Source organism: Hoplias malabaricus, chromosome 4 (assembly GCF_029633855.1).
Source record: "Hoplias malabaricus isolate fHopMal1 chromosome 4, fHopMal1.hap1, whole genome shotgun sequence".
NCBI classification, from domain to species: Eukaryota; Metazoa; Chordata; class Actinopteri; order Characiformes; family Erythrinidae; genus Hoplias; species Hoplias malabaricus.
In genome coordinates this window covers 33,022,658-33,044,510 of record NC_089803.1, presented here as the reverse complement: position 1 = coordinate 33,044,510, position 21,853 = coordinate 33,022,658, and the positions used below count along the sequence as shown (strand labels likewise).

Below are 21,853 nucleotides of genomic sequence, written 5' to 3'. Positions count from 1 at the left end.
TATACCTACACACACACACACACACACACACACACACACACACACACACACACACACACATATATATATATATATATATATATATATATATATATATATATATATATGAAACGCTCTCACAGTGTCATAGGGAGCCAACATATTTCTAACATATATTTAATGTGGGTTTATATATTTTCTTTGGCAGTTTGCACAGGTCCTGCCTCTCAGACATCTTTGTCCTTTCTCCATACTCCTCCTCCCTTCACCTTCCTCCTTTAGATGAATTTGCCTTTCTTTAGAGCAGGTCAGAATAACCTTACACAAACACAAACTGTCAGACATGCACTGGATTTATATTTGCATTTATTTATTAAAGTAGGTAAGAAATCATTTTACAAAGATAATAAATGTAAACCAAAAGTACAAAGGCATTTTATTTTTTTTCCTTTCTCTCTTTCCCTTTTGAAACTGTGATAGTGACCTTGCAAGCCCACAACGTCAGCAATACATGTTTCTTATCTCATTGTTACATTGAAAGATAATCTGTGAATAAATATCTGTAACATTTAGCAAGAAAATAAGCTGTTCCTCTCTGAGTTCATTAGTAAATACACTAGTTTGGCAGACTCAAGTATCTTCGTCAGTTCTCCTGTCAATGATTCGAGTGCATAATCATGATGAAGTGTTAAAGGTTATCAGTCCGGAAATCCAGACCGGATCGTGGATGAGCCATTCTCTAATCTGTAACCAGGCACATATAAAATGATTGACATGTGGGTTTGTCCTTTTGTCCTTTTGGAAAAGCAAGTAGAACTTTAAAGCTAATGATAAATTGCTTTAAATCTTAAACTGCAAATGATGTATGATTTTTATTTTAATTTATTTTCTGGAATCTTTTAGATTAGATCTAGATGTTTTTCAAAAGCTGAGGAGCGTAAGATGTCCAGTCAGCCATTGCTTGGCTTGACTGGATGCTGTAACTAAGTCATAGCCACAAAGTATGCATTATGCTTGAAGAGAATGATATGTGCAATGTGCGCTGGAGTCCAGTCCAGTAAAGTCAGTGTTACAGTAGAGGAGAAGGTTACGTACAAAATCACATCTCTCCCTCTATCTCTCTGTGTCCCTCAATCATGGGGCTGAGTCAGAGTCACTGGAGTCCAGGCTGGCCTGTGTGGGAGAGGTGGTTCTGCCGGAGTGTGTGGAGCCTGTGTGGTGTAGTGTCTGTGTGCTCCTCCTCAGACTCTCCAGCGATTGCAGAAAGGAGCGCCTGGCTCTCTCCTCCTCCAGCGGTGAAGCTCCTTCTTCCTCCACCTCCGCAATCTCAGCAAAGGTTACTGGCTGAGTTTTGAAGCGCGCCTCTCTGGGTCTCCGGGGTCGACTGCGGCCCTTGGCTGGGCCCTTGGGCACTGGTAGCTGCTGGGGAAACTCCTCCATGGCAGAAGCCAGTATGTGGGCTGGAAGCATGGAGAAGCCCACTGTCTCCACTGGACGTGTGGCCATGGGTGGTGGTAAAAGACGCTGAGCGTTGGTCTTCTGAGGTGCTCTAGATGTTCCTGCTCCTTCGCTCCCCTTATCTCTGTTTGAAGAAGATTCCAGTGCTGACTTTTAGTCTACTTCACCTCCGTTCAAAAGAGTTCAAGTGTACTCACAGTCCACAGAGAATGATTCCAATATGTCTTATGGTCCTGCTGCTTGGAGGATGCTTTGAATCCACCAGGCTTCCTTCTGGCCCTTGCAAAAGCTCAAGCTGCAGAAGTCCCCTCTCTCTGGCACTCTCTGCAGTGCAATGCGTTTTTCCAAGGCTGCCTCCTGCCAGTGGCTCTGGATCTGGGTCGTTACTGTGGGAGATACAGACTGAGAGAAATCCAGCCCAGGCTTTTATAGCTGCATACTCCCTCAACATCTCCCCACTGCCTGCAGGCCCCTCCCTCAGCCTGTGAGTAGGCCTGGTTCTGGCCAGCCATACCAAGCCCCCCTGAATCAGCCCCCTTAAATAAACGCTTGCTAGAGGATAGCTGAGTGGGAGGAGGAGGGGGAGGTGGAGCAAAAGCAGCACGCATACAACATAACATGCGCACACACACAAACACGCATCAACCAGCTGGAATTTGCTTTAAGATCAAAAGTTTCCCATGAAAGCAGTGGTGAGCTCAGCACAGTCACAAGTTGCAGACATCACCACACACACACGAAAACATGCAAATGTCACATAAACAAGACAATGCAAATCAGGGGATTTACAGTAAGCTTTCATCTGACTAAAGATATTAAAATGACCACTAGTTGCTGTGAATGTGAATATATCATTAGTGCTTGTTCGCTTATTTCAGTATTCTTTTATAATTCAACTTTTTTTTCCCAGGACAATACATTAACAATCTATATATCGCTGCTCTCTAGTGAGAAACATGTACCTCAGCTGTCCTCACCATTTCTGGAAGTTTCATGATGAATGGACCAATAGAAATGCTACAGAATTACTTGGAATTAAATCTTTTCACACTGACTTCCACTGAGGGTTAAGAAGGTGTAAAGTGGCCATATAAGTGGACATAAGTGATATTCATTGGGCACTGGACAGCGTTGATATAGTATGTAAGTATATACATGAAATCTCAATGAACACTTATTTTATTTTTTTTTTGTTTGTCCAATATATTAGATATTTATATTTGCAATGCTTTGCATTGTTCATAGCCCCCTTTCACACTGTTCTTTAAAGGTCAGGACCACCACAGAGCAGGTATGATTTGGACGGTGGATAAGTTTGAGTGCTGCCGTGACAGTGACATAGTGGTGATGTGTTATTATTGTGTGTTTTGCTGGTGTCAGACACATTTACTGTCCACAGTATTGGACTACCTTGTTGGTCCACCTTGTTGATGTAAAGTCCTGACCATTGAAGAACAGAGTGAAAGGGTATGCACAGTAACAGATGGACCCCAGTCTATAATTGTAGAACTTCAATGTGCTCTTGTATGGACAGTGGAGAAGAGGAAACAGACAGTGAGTGTAAAAACAAGGAGGTAATGTCATTGTTATGGCTTCTGAAGAAGTCATTAAGACATTTTTTTAGGTTGCTGACATGGCAGCATCCCCACCCAACAGTGTCACAGAACTAACGAGTGTCTCTGTCGTCACTTTCTCTCTATTCCTCTCCCTGTCCAGATCCATTAGGTCTATAATTACTTCTGGCAGGACAGTGTCAGTTATGATGCACAAACAAGTGCACAGTGACCAGAGCTGTGTCAGTCACAACGTCACAGCAGAGGATCAGCTGGATGTGTAAGAGACTATAGCTGAGCTCTTTTCATCATATAGAGCCAGGATGTGCCTTCATAATGAGCATGAGCCTTAAAAAAGCTCTTAACAGCAAAGGGGATATCACACTAGTGCACACTCACTCACCCACCCACCCTCCCAATTATTTCTGAATGCCATACTCCAAAGGCCAAAGATTGGGGGTAAGTTGCTGTTTTACTATAGGTGACCTGTTCTATTTTGGGACTGCAAGGGCAACGCGGTCTTTCTCACTCACTCACCCTATCCAGAAGCCCAGTCCACTAGTCACTGTTTGTCTAATGACATCATGTGTGGGAAGTTATTCACACTATGCGTTAAAAGAATGTGAAGTTAATTTCTTTTACGGTAACTTTACTCATTATTTATGTATCCCATTAATATTACCACAGTTTTCTGTGGTCTATATATATTTATCATGTTAATCTTTTATTTCTTATATTTTCCCTTTGTTTCATACGAAACCATGAGGAATTTCAGTAACATTCCCATGACACGCAAAGAAGTAAAAGTGTCATCCACTTTTCATTTCTCAGTTGTCTGACTGACAGCCACAGCAGCAGGTTTTATTCTATATGCCTTACATACAGGACTAATGATGACTATGTTATACCCAAGACTGGCATTTTTAATTATCCTGTTGTTCGGACCCTGCAACAGGGTCATCAGCCCCTAGGCTGCAGCTTGTCATAATAAACTATATAAACAATGAGACGGTATCACACAAGGGGTTTGCTTTACAAGTGTTTTTGAGTTCACGCTATACAGCATAAATGTCCTTGACTTTACAAACAAGGCTTGATTTACATTTTCCAGTTGGGGGAGAGGGGCTGGAGTGTGAGAGATTTGACTAAAGACCTAGTGACTGATTAATGGATTGTTTTTGTTTTGTTTACGTCATACTGGTGTCATGGTCATATGCCTTCAATATAAACACTCGTAATGGTTAAACTGAGTCAGTTTGGGTTGATGATGTGTAATTCAAATTATTTTTCTGCACAGACATATTTTTTTTTTTTGATATCCCTTTTAATCTAAACTAACCACAATCTGTATATCTCTATCTATCTATCTATCTATCTATCTATTTTTTTTTCATCCCAATTACATTCAGAGTTTTGGTTCATCTCAATATTACATGTCAATAATGCTCAGAATAAGGACAAAAATAATCATAATCCATACAGTCATAGCCAACAACTCATCAAACAGTCCAACTGTAAAAAGGTAAAGGAAGAGAAACAACCCAAAAAAACTAAAAACTGACCATTTAATTGGTGCAGTAACTCTGAAAATGTCACATCACAGTTATAGGGTCTCCTTGGTCAGACAGTGGAATCTAACACTATTTTTTCATACTATGGCAATAATGTCTGAGAGTAACAGGATTAGCAACATCTGCTCTGCTCAGGTTAAGGGTGAGCTACGATCAGTGAATGCAATTCAAAAGGAGTAAAAAATACTTTTTTAGGAAAGTAAATTCTCAGTGGGCAAGCCCTACATCCACTGAGGCAACTGTTCTAAACATAGTATAAAATTATAGCCACGTCTCTGTAGAGCCCCCTCACACTCAACAAAAAAGTGCAATGCTCATAGGCAGTAAGTTGCACTCTCACATGCCAAAACACAGCCGTCCCATATTGCTTATACACAGTCTATGACAAGCAGTTCATCAAAGACTAAATCCCTTCAGTATTTCCTGAAGAATTACATCAGACAAGTAGAACACTCTCAGTCATAGCCACATTATCACAAGTGATTATTTGACTGTTGGGGATTATTAGGTCATTAGACAGAAAGATAGACAGATTAATTGCTACTGTTTTACTCTCAGAAACTCTCATTTCCCATATATACATACATATATATATATATATATATATATATATATATATTTTTACATAATTGGCCAAGAACTTTATATATGGAGGTCATATTAAAAGAACAACAGTTTCAGTGTCCCAACCTCTCTGTGGAACACAGATGGTAAATTATCTTGAATTACAGGAGCTCTATGGGAGTAGTACGAGAAGGGGTGGAGTTTTCCTCACACCATCTGGAGACAGGGAGGTGTGTGGTTGAGGGGAGTTGGTGGTGGTTTTTGGTGGCTCTGAATACACAGGCCTAGTATATCAGTCTCAATATTATCATTACCATCATCACAAACATTCTCATGCCATGCAAATGACCGAGTCCATGCAGGTCAGTCTTATTTGAACTCACTGCTAAACATGGTAATAACTCTCTGGTTAGAAGACTGAAGCACAGTTAAACTGCAAATGTCTGAAGTAGGAAAAGGGGTTGAATTCTGACATGGTGGTGGTGACAGAGAGCTTGTGTTTGGGTAGATGTCACAGGCAACTGAGATTAGCGTTCTGCTCTGCTCTGGTCTAATGGGCCAAATGTGGTGGGCTGAGTGGAAACAGGAGCCATGCTGCTCTGATGTAACTGAAAACAGAGTCAGCCAGCTGGACTCAGAGGACAACTGTTTTCCAGCACTCACACAGGCATTGAAAAACAAAATACGCAAGTCCAGCTAATGAAGCCTAACCCTGGGCTACTGTGTGGGAAACTGTGGCAAGACAGCCTGCATAACCTTCTAGAAGAAGATTATGAGAGCAAAACAAGACATGGACTTGCTGTGCAGAACAACACAGCACCATTTAAGATATGTTCAACTAACTCCAGTTTGTAAAAGCTGATTACATTAAGTAAAGGATTGCTTAAAGGTCCTTTTTTTCACACTTACACATCTCATTTACAAAGAATTTTTTATACATTTTATAATTTTTATAATTTATAATACATTTTTAAGAATTGTCCAATGAAGAATATGCTCAGAGAACCAAGTGTTTTTTCCCCTGTTGTGGCAATGATGCATTCCTCCCTAATATGCTTCATGTCATGCTTTGTTATGCTCTGTAACAGTTTAATATCCCTCAACTCTGTGGTATGGTTTTTATATGCAAACCAACATATGCAAATATGTATTTATATAAATGCATTTTTTTTCTATCAGTGTTCATTTGCTAGCATTAATTACAGAAATAACCACTAGGAAAATCCCCAGGGATAAAGAATTGCACTGTTGTATAGGGCTGTCGGAGTGAAAGAATTTTTTGTGGTGTTTTATCGGGGCTCAAAACGATATGCGATATTACCGTCCCAAATTACTTAATTCATCCTAATTCTAATGCTACTCTCCTCTTTGTCACCTGGACCTGGCCTGAACTTTTGTCACTTTTGAGGCTGCTCCATGACTCATGTGCTGGAGGAGGCAGTTGGGCTTCGATAGTTGGATTATAGGTAGCGGGATGAGATCTCAAATTCGCATTTCTTTGTTCCCCAATGACTTTTCTGGCACAGACTTTGCATATTGTCTGAATAACCTTTCATTTGGTTGAAAGCTGAAATGCTCCCAAACTGCCAAAGTTGCTTTTGATTTTGTGACTAGGATTGCTGCCATTGTGTCTATTTTGTAAAACAAAGTCCTTCAGCTGCAGTTCATATGGCAACAAGGGGGGACAAATTACACTCAACAATTTTTTACAATTTTTAAAACAAATTTATTTAACATTCATTACACACACAGCAAAGTTTAAAACAAGACCATGCAAAAAAAAAAAAAAAAAAGGGAAAACGTGTACATTGCATTTGGCTGGTCAATAGTGCGGTATTACCATACCGCGGTTATTGTGACAGCCCTACGGATGTAGAAGCTTATAATTACATGCTTCGTATTCAGTCTCCTATTTATATTACCCATCTCAATTTATTCTGCATTTTCCCAAAATTTCCCAAAATCACCAGTACACCTGATTTAACATAAAGAAGGATTTATTAACCACCATAAAACTAGACATTGGATGATGTCTTCAAATAATAATATTGGACTGCTATGAGAAGGGATGTAGAAAATGTCAAACTAAAACAGTGACACACAAAATATCACTATTTACTGTAATAATTTAGATTTTATTTTATTAGGTTTTGTATTTTTAGCTTTATATTTTTTCAGGTGCCTAAAACATTTGCTGAGTATTGTTGCTATGGTTAAAGTTTGTTTATTTCTGCAATAACTGCAGTTAAAGTTTCCCCCTGATTTGGTAGTGCCCTGTTATATTTAAAGCTTTGTAAATACCTCTATGGGCTAGTCCATGTTCATTACTGCAATAAGACTGTACTCTTACAACAGAGATTTTACACACAGATATTTACAAATACAAAAGTGTTCTAAAACATTAGGCAAAATCAAGATGTTGTCTTTGCTTCTTTGTTTCGTTCTCACCATGAGTTGTGTCAGGAGAAGGTTAGGCACAGTGTACCATTACAATAAACAGCATGAGATATTGCATTCCAGAACAGAGGGAGCAAGGACTTGACTTTCCAAACAGAGGTCAGATTTTATGGACTCTCTCAAGCAGCCCGAAGCATTGACTGTGAAGAATGAAGGTACACACCATAGCTTTAATTAAAGTTCTGCAACAAATCACTAGTAGATAACACTGAACAACAAGAAGAGATTTATGCTCTCTTGTGGAGTCTTAATGATCTGATAAAGGTCCTTAGTTAAAGCCTTAACTTGAGATAGCATCTCGCTGCTCCCAAAAAGGCAAAGTCATAACAATAACTTTTATATAAAAAAAAAATACTTGTTTGTATACTTTTACAAACCAGCTTGTTTTGACAAGCTTTAAAATCAAGGCACATCTGAGACCAAATCTCGTGTGACTAAACGTTAACAGTTTAATTATGATAAAATTAGTATACCCCTTCATGGAAACAGTCTGTGTTTATGACTGGTTTATACACCCCTCAAACATAAGCTATGACGTATGTGAAAACACAGATGCCCATTCAGTTCTTAATCTGATTCAGAGCAAGTACTTCATGACTCACAGGGTACCAAAAAACAGCAACCCCACTTATACAACCCGCATTAGGTCTATAATATTACAAATAAATGTAAATAACTGGCAGTAAATGTCTTTATAGACTCCATTAATGATTCTGCCCAAGCAGAGGTAAGCAGGACTCAGGAAAAAGTATATAATGCTGTCACAATAATCACAATGGCTATTAGCTACACCAACTTCAGTTCTCTTACACAACCACTAGCCAGAATTATGCAATCACCACACTTAGAGGACCACTCATTTCCCCACTCATTTCTGATATGGGTGTGCATGTCAGGTAGAGGACTAGAGGAGATGGCAATCATTACTTCAACAAGTGTAAACTGAAACTGTAGACACTTATCATTAATCTGAAATTTTAATGATGTAGTCATTGTTCACAAAGATAATGCATCTTGCCACCGATCAAAGAATGTAAGCTTTTCTTCTGGAAAGGCTTATCAAATCAATGACATGACCAGAATCTCAATCAGATTAAAAACATAATGTATTTTTAAAAAAATTGGTCCATGGCAAAGCTCCAATTTGTGAAGTTTATTTGTTAACCACAAATGGAGAAACTGATAACTAGGTTGATGAAATATTGTTTCTAATTAGTGACGCCCATGCCTCAAAGAAATCACTCCATCACAAAAGCCAGAGTCACCAGCAATATACTTTAATTAATTATTATTGTTTATAGAATTATTTTTAAATAATATTTTCTTTTTTTCACTCTACATTAATATACTATTTTTAAAGAAAACAATTCATAATTAAATAAGTTTGAGGTATGTTTCAAAAAGCCAGAATATTCAGTTATTAAACAAAATAGTTTTGTGTTATATCTGTGATTTGTTGATTTGATACAATAAGTCTGTCAGGGGTTATAAACTTTAATATAGTATCTCAAACAAACACAGTATGTTTGAGAAAAAATTATAAAATGCACATATAAACAGTGCTTTGGATATGAGACTAGCACTGTGTCCAAAATGGCTTCCTATTCACTATTCTCCATATTACTCATTATACAGTGCACTATTATTGGGAACTGAATTAGGGAGGGTACAATTTCAGACACTAAGTCCTGCAGGTTTTTACCAAATAACGCAGTGCATTATGGGTATCTGCTATCCAGTAGTATCAGTTAGTGTACGTGGGTTGTACACTAAACAAACAATAATGCACTACGTTGCACAAAGTTGTTCTTCCATCTTTAATTGAAGTAGTTCTCAAAAAAAAAAAAAAAAAACGTTTGAACACTATCATATATCTGCTTTATATTTTCTTCCATTATCCATAATAGGATTTTACTCTAGACTGAACTACGTATCTCATATTCAAGAAATTGTTTAAAAATGTTCTAAACACGCTCCTGAAGGAGTAAATAATCTGAAAAGAGGTTATGTTACAATCAATCACTGTTTTGTCAAATAAATAAACAAAACCACTCAATATTTTGTTCATGTTCTGTAAATGCTTAGCTTTTTCCAGCCTTCATCTGTGGTGACCAGTCCGTAACTATACACATCCTGTCTGTCTCCCATACTATAGCGTCAAAGTAGGGCCAAAAGAAAACCAAAAAGCAGAATTCATCACCAACATCACCAAGATATTAAGTTTTGAAAAGATTATAAAAAGAATATCACGGGCTTGCGCATCGGCGCGTGTAGTATGTACTCGGGGGATGGGGCTTATCTTCAACAGCCAGTGGCGGACTAGATCCCGCCCTTCTCAAAACGGCCACAGTTCAGAATCGAGCAGCTTTTTGAAGTTAAAGCGAAATCCCGGAACTCAAAAGCGAGACTGAGAAAAAGTGCAGTGCAAATAAAGAAATATTCTCTTTATAAACCTGTTTTTATAAACCTGTTATTAATAACAGTCCTCTCCTTTTCAAAATGTAATTTCTCAGTTATAGATTCTGCTATTTGGCTCTCAAACCCTTTGGCCCTACTTTGACACCAATCCCATTTATGTTATCTGTCATCACATGGAAGAATGCTGTGGCTCTAGATATATAGTACGGAAAGTCAGATTTATCCTAGGTCCCCGATCGTGGTACTCCTTCGCCACTGAATGCTGTTTAAAAGAGGAAATGTAACATTAATAACAGGTGGACAACAAAGGAGAATCAGTGAAACAATATTTTGTCCAAACAGGGAATATTGCTAGTTATTTTACCAATAAATTTTTATTTTAACAACAAACAATGAACAAACACTCATTAAATAAAGACATGTGAACTCCCTGTTCTTCCCTATGAATGTCCTCTAGGTTCATGCTAAACATGTTTTTGCAGTCTAGGCTTGTCTAAAAAGTGACCAGTCTGGAACAGTATGAGACATATTTCTGACTGCAGTTCAGAACATTGTAATCTCAGATGGTCTCTGGGGAATCTGTATCTACAGCAAAGCTGTCACAGCAAAACTGGCCAACACTCCTTTACAGTTATGTAACGTGTCCCGACAATTATAAATATTTAGTGTATTTTCAAAGCACTCTTTAGCAAGTCATCCACCATGGCCTGAGTAAGCCTTATTTTGACCATGCAATGTAAATTGTGCTTGATTAAAAGGTTCAACCATGTGGCTTGGGCACATTTCAGGTTCAAATTATGGGCCTATGAGATTCTTAAGGTGTTACAAAAAATGTCGACCTTTTTCCCCTTCTTTGTGTTCTCTGAAAAGGCTTGTAGCTGGACTCTGTGCCAACATTTAATAGCAAAGCTACAGCAGGAGAGAATGACCTCCAACGGGCTTTTAGCATTTAGCCGACAGGTCAGTGATATGTGGTGAACAAAACTGTCTGATCACAAAAATGTTATATGTCCATTTATTTTAATCCCCATCAACATAAGTCATAAAAACCATGCAGAATATGGTGTGGTATAGGCAACTTTCGTTTTCCTTTTCTCACCCTGACACAAAAGCATTTCATATATAGGATGGTCAGCTGATGTCTAAGGGTTTGATTTTAACATAAGAGCTAATTTGTGATGAGTTCTGTTGTGATCATTTCAGTTTACTTCAATATATATAACCCAGATTAGACTGAAACCATGTCCTGAGGCATGTAATTGTTCAAACAGGTTTGCTAGACAAATACTTTAAACCATAGTTTAAGTTCATAAAGAACTCAACAGGATTGCTTTACTGACATAATAGATAAGCTAAGGTCAGTGCCATTACAACATAACATCACAAACAACTGTCGCTGCACACTTTTCTTTTTAAAGATACAAGTATCTCTTTACCTGCCAGTCATCTTGAGTGCATCCTTCCATAATGAGAAGCGTTCCATGGCTCAGTGGTATCTTTAACTTCTCTGAGTATGTGTAATCCCCTTTCTCCTCCTACAATGAAGAACCCCAAATCTTTCATATCATAACACACACTAGAACAACAATTCAGTCTGTAGATCTGCTTTACTAATAAATTAATCTATTTATTATTTCAACTATTCATCAGTGTTTTCTCAAAATATTGTATCTACATTTAATTATTTCAGAGATACAAGGTTTTGCACTAATAACATAATATTTGATTATTATTTAATCAAATCATAAAATCTCCCATGGTTTCCTCTCGCTAATTCCATCAAAAAAAGCATCATTATTCCGTTTTTTTTTTTTTGTGTGACAAGGGTTTATCATAAAACATCCAAAATTATATTGTCACATGTGCTACCAATTAGTAACTATATATTTTAATATTTACACTATGAATAGTAAATTTAATACTTTTAATGTTTAATATTAAGCATTGTGAATTATTAACTGATATTGTTGATTATTCGTTGCAGCTCAAGTGTCCAGACATCCATTCATACTTCAAAAATCTCACTGGCAGTGCACCACCCAAACATTCAGACCAGTCATCCGATATTTAGAAAATCTGTTGATATTTCTTTCACACAAACCCCTTATTTGTCCTGCACTGCTACTTACAAAGACCCATAAGGTAAGCAATAGCACAAGTGTTAACTCACTGGAGGTGGCTTCTTCCGGAGACTAAAGACCCGTGTGTCCCCGAGGCTGAGGGAAGCAATGGTGGGGTGAGGGCCTAAAGAGGCCTCATCATCACTGTGCCATGCAATACTGTCCTTTCCATCACGATACAAGTTACACAATAATGAGTTAAAGCTGTGAGAGATTTCCTGCTCTATGGACTGACGCAGAGTTGTGAGGACAGGATGCCACTAAGGGAGGAAAAATGGTTGAATCAAGTGCATGTGTGGGAGAATAATGTGTTGTTTACTGTGAGTACATCTCTAAATGCTTGTATATACTGGCCTATCAGAGGTGGTTTTCAGGTCTAGAAAGTAAAAACCGCTTTCAAAATGTTTTTTAAACTGCCCTGACACATTAGTGTTGCTCACCTACCTTGTTGGTCCACCTTGTAAATGTAAAGTCAGAGACATTAGCTCATCTGTTGCAGAAAAGTTTGCTATTGGTTGGATATTTTTGGTTGGTGGACTATTTTCAGTCCTGAGCCTAAGGGGTTTAAAAACTCTAGAAGCACTGCTGTGTCTGAACCACTTGTACCGGTTCAACACACATTAACACATCACCACCACCACGTCAGAGTCACTGCAGCACTTAGAATCATCCACTATCCAAATCAGACCTGCCCTGTGGTGGTCCTGACCACTGAAGAACAGAGTGAAAAGGGGCTAACAATGTATGCAGAGCAACAGATGGATTGCAGTTTTTTAATAGTAGAACTACAGAGTGCTCCTCTTTGGTTAGTGGTGCTGGGAGAGTTCACAGTGTAGAAACAAGGCAGTGGTTATAATGTTATGGTTTATCAGTATAAATATAAACTAATTGTACATATAATAAAGAATCTATTAAATAATATTTAGTCATAAGTAAAATAAGATGTAAACAAGGAATATACAGTTATATTTTATCTTAACTTACTTAAAACACAAAAACTAAATAAAATATATAAACAGCTTCTGATACCTGAGGGTTGGCCTGCATTTTAGAATGAGAATATGTATAAGGGAGTTCTCCATACCAGCAAGTCAGTCTGGGTTCATCATATGCATCACCTGAGCCAGGAAACATTTCACATTGTCATATAGTGCAACTGCATGTGAAAGTATGTTCCCTTGTCTGCAGTAGGAAATTATAAAATGCGGTTTGTAGACTAAAACACTAAATAATAAGAACACATTTACATTTTTAAAAATTTTTATGAGAAGTTGCAGGAAAAGGCCAGTGACAACATGTTGGACTTTTAAATTTCATTTTCTACTTGTTCCAAATTTGGGAATAAAACTGAACCAATTATCAGCATAAAAATATGTCTCAATAAAAGGAACATTGTGTGAGCCTCAGTTAGATTTATATTGCTTATCCAAAGCAAATATTTATATCTTTAGTATATTTAAGCCTTTTTAACATGCTGCTACTTCTGGAAAGGATCAACCAAAGTGCTAGAAACTGTAGCAGGCTTGCCAATTTGGAGAGGAAGAAGGACTGGAAAGAATGAGTCATCATGTGTACACACATACACACACACACACTTTTACTTTTTGGTTTTTAATTTTTTTTCACAGTTTATAATTGAATCTTGGCCTTTTAATTCAACACATTAAGAGTCTATGTCTTTTCCCTTTCATTTATTATCACTTACCCATCACGCCATAATTGGTCTTCTGTGACCATGGCAGCTCAGCCAGTAGTGTAGCGAACATCCAGTCCGCCTCCTCCAGTGGCAGAAACCCAGGGAGAAGCCGTAGTCTGACACAGACAACGGGGTGCAGGGAGACCCCACAATTAGGAGCAGGAACAGTAACTTAGGAGCAGGAACAGTCTGTAACAGAAATGTCTTATTGGTTTTATCATGCAATGCTACCTGGACACTCCAGTGGGTCCTTGGCTGATCTCATAGTCCCCAGCTTTTCTAAGAAGGAAAAGAGAAATATAATTTATATTTCTACCTTTATGGTTCAAAATGGTAAATATTTATTACTGTGTACTCAATTATCAGTGAGAAAATAAAGATCACTTACTCTATCACCTTCTCTGTGGGTATCACTCTGACAGGCTGAAATACATTTGTAGAAGTGAACAGACGAATACAGGAACATCGCAAATATACCATCTCTTACCTCAAGCCACAAACACACTATTACTTGGCACTTACATCAGCTGGCTGATGGAACTCATACGTTCTTGGCCCAGTGTTCCATGACCCAGGCAGTGGCTGCTTACCTGCTCCTGAAACAGTAGAGGATATCTGGTATCTTTTCAACCATGCATGATTAAAATCAGTTGCCTGGTTTCATTATGTACATTGAGCTTAGAAAATAATCCCAGAAATGAGATTCCAGAATGAATAGTATCTTCGTAGCCCTTGCATTTAACACTGGACTATAAAGTCAGGAAAACATAACGACTGACAATGAATCACACTTTCGATTTCTGAACATATCATAATTATCATTAACACTTATAGGAGAAACTGCACAGTTCATTACATAATTGTCAAAAGTCAAGCCTCCCTAATAGGAGAAAACCTAAAAGTTTTTGTTGGCCTCATTTCTGATAAATCCCATTTTGTGAAATATCACAAAAAGGACTAGCAAAGAAATTAAGAGTTGGCTACCTGAGTGTGATGCTTTGGTTGCAGGTTTGGCCCAGGAGCCCTGCACCCTTGCTCTCTGACGCTTATCACCCATAGAGTTTTGAAGAGTCCTGAACTGAAAAGTTAAAAAAATATTTTGTTAAAGGCAGTCATTATCTGTGCAATAAAGTCACATAGATCCACAGAGGATGAATCACATATAACTCCTTACAAGGCTATATGATTCATTTTTATCAATTACTTATTGGGGTTTCTTTGCATATAAAGATAATTAACCTGATAACTGACAGTCTAGAAAATGCAGGCAAAAAAAATCTCACAACATCAGCTGCAAAAACAAAATGAAACAAACAAAAAACCAATTGATGAACAATATTAATTTTTTTAAAGAATCAATGTTGACATCCTCAGTGTGAGTGAATGTGTAATTGTGTGTCGCTGTGAAGGACTGACGCCCCCTCCAGGGTGTGTTCCTGCCTTGCGCCCAGTAATTCCTGGTAGGCTTTCAAATTTTTGCAAGGTTTTTCTTGTTTTACGCTTTAGTGTGTGTAAAGATTGTTAAACAAATTTGACAATGGCAGTGTGCTAACAAATTTAAATGGATAGATTGGGGTTCTATATAACATCAGAAGCAACCAAGCACAGCTATTTACATGTCTGGACATTCTGGACCTCTGCAGTCTTCAGAATTACAGCCTGGTATTCTTGTTATAAAAACAGGCCTGGATTTAAAACTATATATAAACCACATTTGCAATATTGGTCAGAAAAATCACAATTAGCAAATATATTTTATTTGGTCAGCCTTACAGTGCACTATACGGTTTATGACATTTTGTCACCTTCACCACACTGTGCAATGTTTGTAAAGCAGGGAATTGTATTAAACAACGTGCGGCTCTTTAGGGGTCTTATCATGCACAGTTTGGATGCAGCAGCCATTAATTTAAAGTGCCCCACTTTTTTTCATATGAAAGAACCTTTGCATATTCAGTACATTAAAAATGCAGTTACTCCCTACCCAAATATGCAGACTCCTCCACCAATCCCATGCAAATTGATGTGATTTGTTCCTTAGATTTATGAGGTAATTAACCCTGGCTGTCCGAATTCGCCAATTTAAGACAATCTTTGAAACACTGCAGTTGCAAAGTATGAATGCTCAGCCACATTGTTGCTTATTTTACGCATGTCTTCTAGCGTATAATCAACACCACGTGGACATGTTGTTAAAGTAATACGTATTTTAAGACCTAGGCAGTTCAGTGTGTAATGTACTACGCTTGCCTGAGACTGGGTGCAACAAATGGGACTTTGCTGCCACCTTCAGGCGTACATCGGTACAAACGCTGCAGTTAAAACAAGGTCAGCGGGTTCTCCATAAATGTTTTCTCGGGGTGGATTAAACGTACCTAATACTATAACGCTTGGACTCTTAAATACTTCGGTTCAAGAAGAGCGAGGCTAAAGTGCACGTCTGTGAGACACAGCTGTGAGCTGTAGCTCCTCTGAAACAGCACTGTTAACATGCAAACATCAGCGAGAAGCTTCACAGACCAAAGGTCCACTCTCGGGCAGGACGAGCAGAGGCGTGGAGAGCTCACGAGTTTCAGGTGGAACTGAGAGATGTCTGTTCTGTGTGGAAAGATGGGTTTTATCAGGAGAAGTTGCCCCTCAGCAGTTTGAAAACAAATCAGAGTGTTCCTTCCATCCGTCCGACTTCACTGACGCCGTCAGCTTAATGGTTCCGACCTGAGGAGAAATTGGAAAACAAATACGGCACACAACTCACCAAATCCAAATATCTACAGACCTACAGACAAACATTATACTGCTCATAACAAAAACGCCTGCCTGTTTAATTATCCCGTTTATACAAGTATGAGTGTATGAGAACCATACACTATGTGTCCACAATTTTGCAGACACCTGTTCAAACATTCATCTACATTTTTCATCCCCTCCAGTGAAAACCAAGTTCATGTTAACATGCCCATGTGGATTTGTTTATACACTAGAATATGTATCATGTGTGAAATAAGCAGTGATTGCCATGGCTGAGCAAAAGTGCAGTGTTCCAGTGAGAGGATTAATGCAGCCAGGATTTCTTATGATACAAGCCTAAGGAGCCAATCTTGTTGATTGGCAGACTGGACTTTTGAGTTGCAGGCCGATTGTGCAGGGATGGGTGACAGGTGAGCAGTAACTTTAATATTCTCGTCTATGCTCATACTGAAAACACATTTTTGTGTTCATTTTGAATTGATCAAGTATGCTTTTTTTATCCTCATGGATGAAAAACCAATAACATACTCTAACACGTAATTGTGCCATACCTGCAGCTTAACAATAGAACACTATTTCATATTAACATCAAACATTATTTTTTAAATTGCACAGAAGCATCGCACAACCTGCATGATATTTTTGGCATTAAGAAAATTAACTGCAAAAAACACAAAGGAGTGCTTACAATGGTTTAACTTTCACAGAAGTGCCTTTAATCATCTCTCAGAAAGTAAAAGCTGGAATTTAGAGAAGAAAGCATGGAATAAAACAAAGACACATAATCTTGATTCAAAGCACAGGATAGCTCCCACTTGTAGAGCAGTATAATTTTATAAAGCCCACCAACATTTAGCAATGGACCTGTGTTCTCTCAAGAGATGTAGCTTTGTCCGGTGTCTTTGGAATGGGTTGGATTGGTGTTTTTGAGTCAGATCTGACCATCCAGCATTACTTATTAAGGTTCTTTTGCCTGAATGCAAGCACTATTTCAGAGTAATAAAGGCCGTATAATTTAATTACATTTAATGTGGGTTTTCAGTAGGAAGTGTCTCATGTCCTGATGTCTAAATGAGGAATGAATTTTCAATCCGTCTATTGGGTCGAGTTTCAAGGGGTATCTGACTAAGACTTACCCAGCAAAGACACAACGTTGTCACAACGTTGTCTACTTTCTTACAACGTTGCTACAACGTTGTCAAAAGGTGGAACTGATTACGTTGTCTGAACAACGTTGTCACAAGTTTATTATTAAATAACGTTGCTGTATGGCAATATGACGACCTATTGGCCACTTATTTCAGACAAGTTGATTTGGGTTGAAATAAAATTTAGACGCGGCGTATAGAATTTCTGGGTGCCCTTGCGCATGCGTTTGGTTAAACCCGTGCTCGTCAGGGTGCTGGCAGCACGAGCCGCTAATTGTTGTGGTTTGAAGCATCAGGCATCAGGGGGCCCGAGGAGATCAAAGAATATTTTGAGACTTTCCTTTCGGATTTCACCCGATCTAAATACAAATGCAGCCTGATCCACAAATGTGGCCAGCAGGCGAACAAGCCACCGCTTGGTGGCACTGTTGTTTTAGGACGTGTGGCGCCAACATAAAAAGAGACGCAACATTTAATATGGAATTCAAACTTCCCTAATTTCGCTGCACACTAATAAAGTTATATATATATATATATATATATATATATATATATAATTTCGCTACAAATAAAATACTTGAAAATCATTCCGTATTTGGACACTAAAAGCTGTGGTGGGTATAAGGCTGATAGGGGACCTGTTGTGCTCCGTGTTTTTGAGAATGAATTGTTAAGGCGAGTGATTGTTTCAGACAGATGCTCTCCTTCAGCCGGAGGGAGGACCTGATACCCCAAGGCTCCTAAACAGAATATGCGCTTCTCATTGGTCATCACTTTTATTCAGCCAATCAGCAGCCAGAGTTAGCTGTCTATCATTTACTGGGGCAGCCAATGGAGTCATACTCCCGCCTACAGCGGAGTGTTTTGCTGAGGCCTTGAGAGCAACAGGTCAGTCCTGAGACACTGGGGGAAACAACAGTGCCACCTAACGGTGGCTTGTTCGCCTGCTGGCCACATTTCTGGATCAGGCTGCATTTGTATTTGGATCAGGTGAAATGCAAAAAGAAATTCTCAAAATCCAAAAACCCGTGAGAGGAAATGAACAAATGCACGTCATGGAAAACACAAGTGACTTGATCCACAAATGCAGATTCAACAATTTACAAATTCTAGACTTCGACTTTACCAATATATGAAATATAAACAAATATATTTATTTTCCACTTCCTGGATCAGGGCCTTGTCATGGCGGAAGGGCTTGTGTGGTTTCATGACCTCCAGGGCTATGTCGTCGGGAGCTGTTAGCTCCCAGTAGGGTCTCCCATGGTGGACAGGTCTGGAGTGAAGCTCCAGACAAACATGATCCAAAAGCATCCCTATGAGTGCACCCATTAAAACTCAGTGTACCCTGCCCGGGAGAGGGTTACCTGGACATACCCCTGGAGCCAGGCCTGGGGGTAGTGTCTGACGGCGAGCACCTGGTGGCCGGACAGCCCACGTAACCCAGCCTGGCTCAGCCCGAAATGGCAGCGTGGGAGTGTGGGTTCACCACCCACAAAATCCAGAGTAGGGGTGCGGTGCAATGCCCATCGGGCACAGAGCGGGGGCGAAGGGGCCCCTGGTGTTGTGGAATTTGTCAGCGGAATCTGGTTCTTGGTACATGGAACATAACATAACTGGGGGGGGGGGGGGAGCCAGAGCTGGTGCGTGAGGTTGAGAGATACCAGCTAGATATAGTTGGGCTCACCTCTACACACAGTGTGGGCTCTGGAACCAAACTCCTCGATAGAGGTTGGTCTCTATCCTACTCAGGGGTTGCACAGGGTGAGAGGCGCCAGATGGGTGTGGGGATACTCACAGGTCCCTGGCTGGCGGCTGTACAGCTGGAATTTATCCCAGTAAATGAGAGGGTTGCCTCAATGCGGCTCCAGCTTGCAGAGAGGAATACTTTGACTGTTGTGTGTATATGCACCAAACAGCAGCTCAGAGTGTTCGGCCTTCTTGGAGGCAGTGAGGGGATTCCATGCACTGACTCTATTGTTTTGCTGGAGGACTTCAATGCTCACGTTGGCAATGACTGGGAAACCTGGAGAGGAGTGATTGGGAGGAATGGTCTCCCTGATATGCACCCAAGTGGTTTGATGTTGTTGGCCTTCTGTGTTAATAATGGTTTGTCCATAACGAACACCATGTTCGAACATGAGATTGGTCATAAGTGTTCTTGGTACCAGAGCACCCTGGGCCAAAGATCATTGATCGACTTTGTAGTCGTGTCTTCTGACCTGAGGCCATATGTTTTGGATACTCGGGTAAAGAAAGGGGCTGAGTTGTCAACCGATCACCATCTGGTGGTGAGTTGGATCCGATGGCGGGGAAGACCTGGTAAACGCAAACGTATAGTGAGGGTGTGCTGAGAAAAGATGGCAGATGACTCTGTCTGGATGGATTTCAACTCTCATGGGGAAATGGAGTCTGAATGGACACTGTTCTGGAACTCCATCGTGGAAATGGCTGCATGTAGTTGTGGTCAAAAGCTTGTCGGTGCCTGTTATGGAGGCAACCCAAGAATCTGTTGGTGGACACCGTGGGAGAGGGAAGCTGTCTAGCGGAAGAGGGAGGCTTTTCGGAATTGGCTAGCTTTGCAAAAAAGGGCTGCAGCTGTGGCAGTTACTGAAGCAAAATCCAAAGCATGGGAGGAGTTTGGAGGGGCCATGGAGAATGACTTGCGGGCGGCCTCAAAGAGGTTCTGGAAAACACTCTGATAGCTCAGGAGGGGGAGGGGGGACACTGTCCAAGCTGTGCTCAGCAAGGATGGTGAAAATCTGAACTCGACTGTGTGTATTATTGAGGGTTGGGAGGAGCACTTTGAGCAGCTCCTTAACCCAAGAGACATGCCTCCTGAGAAGTGTCTGGGGGGTTGGATTCTATTTCCTTGGCTGAAGTCACTGAGGTGGTGAAAAAGCTTCGCAGTGGCAAAGCCCCAGGAGTGGATGAGATTCACCCAGAGTTACTGAAGGCACTCGATACAGTGGGGCTGTCTTGGGTGACACGCATCTACAATATTGCATGGACCTCGGGAACAGTCCCTCTGGATTGGCAAACCAGGGTGGTGGTTCCTATTTTCAAAAAAGGGGATCAGAGAAATTGTGCCAGTTACACTTCTCAGCCTCCCGGGGAAAGTCTATGCCAAGGTACTGGAAAGGAGAATCCGTCCGGTAGTCGGACCTAAGATTTTGGAGGAACAATGCAGATTTCATCCTGGACGTGGAAGTATAGATCAACTCTTTACTTTTCACGGATGATTGAGGGGGCATGGGAATTTGCTACTCCACTCTACACATGCTTTGTGGATTTGGAGAAGGCATATGACCGTTATCCCCAAGAGATTCTGTGGGAGGTGCTCCGGGAGTATGGGGTGCCAGCGTCACTTCGGCGAGCTGTACGGTCCTTGTACACTTAGAGTAAGGTAGTGGTAGTTAGTCAAGCTTGTTCAGTATGGGCATTGGACTCCGCCAGGGCTGTGCCTTGTCTCCACTCCTGTTCCTGATATTTATGGACAGTGTGGCGAGGTGTAACCTGGGACAGGAAGGCTTCCGTCGAGGACGGATGTTTTTGCGGACGATGTTGTTCTTCTGGCTTTTTTGCATGGAGGCCTCCAGTGTTCACTTGAGCAGTTTGCAGCCGAGTGTGAAGCAGTCGGTTTAAGGATCAGCACCTCCAACTCTGAGGCCATGGTTATCTCTTGGAAACAGATGGCATGCTCCCTTCAGGTAGGGGGTGAGAACCTGCCCCAAGTGAAGGAGTTCAAGTATCTCGGGTTCTTGTTCACAAGATTTGGGAAGAGGGATAGTAGGTTAGGTGCAGCGTCTGCAGTAATGCAATCACTGTACTGGACCGTTGTGGTGAAGAGAGAGCTGAGTCATAAAGTAAAGCTCTCAATTTACTGGTCAATCTACATCCCCACTCTCACCTATGGTCATGAGCTCTGGGTAATGACCAAAAGAACAAGATTGCGGATACAAGCGGCCAAAATGAGCATTCTCCGACGGGTTGCTGGGTGTACTCTCCGTGAATGGGTGAGGAGCTCAGTGACTAGGGAGGAGCTTGGAGTAGAGTCGCTGCTCCTTCGCGTTGAGGAGTCAGTTGAGGTGGTTCAGGCATCTGATCAGGATGCCTCCTGGACGCCTCCCACTGGAGGTAT

The 21,853-nt window shown here is 40.3% G+C and overlaps 2 protein-coding genes across 6 annotated transcripts; both read right to left on the bottom strand.

The window, feature by feature from the left end:
* Positions 1-333: 333 nt before the first annotated feature.
* c4h11orf96 (chromosome 4 C11orf96 homolog) lies at positions 334-1,850 on the bottom strand. Its single transcript, XM_066669571.1, has one exon. It carries the CDS (start codon positions 1,483-1,485, stop codon positions 1,114-1,116), a length of 372 nt encoding a protein of 123 aa, XP_066525668.1. The 5' UTR covers positions 1,486-1,850; the 3' UTR covers positions 334-1,113.
* Positions 1,851-6,867: 5,017 nt separating this feature from the next.
* alkbh3 (alkB homolog 3, alpha-ketoglutarate dependent dioxygenase) lies at positions 6,868-16,490 on the bottom strand. Of its 5 annotated transcripts, none has more exons than XM_066670014.1 (10): positions 16,067-16,490; positions 14,801-14,894; positions 14,339-14,412; positions 14,205-14,239; positions 14,048-14,095; positions 13,826-13,932; positions 13,150-13,238; positions 12,171-12,380; positions 11,437-11,535; positions 6,868-10,262 (listed from the first exon to the last, which is right to left on the bottom strand). In XM_066670014.1, exons 2-10 carry the CDS (start codon positions 14,871-14,873, stop codon positions 10,170-10,172), a joined length of 828 nt encoding a protein of 275 aa, XP_066526111.1. In that variant the 5' UTR covers positions 14,874-14,894; positions 16,067-16,490; the 3' UTR covers positions 6,868-10,169. The 5 variants fall into 5 exon arrangements, with proteins under 5 accessions (XP_066526111.1, XP_066526115.1, XP_066526112.1 ...); XM_066670018.1 differs by having other exon boundaries at positions 6,868-7,722; XM_066670015.1 differs by having other exon boundaries at positions 16,192-16,490.
* Positions 16,491-21,853: the final 5,363 nt, after the last annotated feature.

Excerpts from the sequence above, each read along its gene's own strand:
- c4h11orf96 (XM_066669571.1), bottom strand. The coding sequence starts at position 1,485 with ATGGCCACACGTCCAGTGGAGACAGTGGGCTTCTCCATGCTTCCAGCC.
- alkbh3 (XM_066670014.1), bottom strand. The coding sequence starts at position 14,873 with ATGGGTGATAAGCGTCAGAGAGCAAGGGTGCAGGGCTCCTGGGCCAAA. Across the intron at positions 14,240-14,338 it reads AGTTCCATCAGCCAGCTGAT|CCTGTCAGAGTGATACCCAC; the intron begins GTAAGTGCCAAG and ends AATGTATTTCAG. Across the intron at positions 10,263-11,436 it reads GCACTCAAGATGACTGGCAG|CATTCAGTGGCGAAGGAGTA; the intron begins GTAAAGAGATAC and ends TCTTTTAAACAG.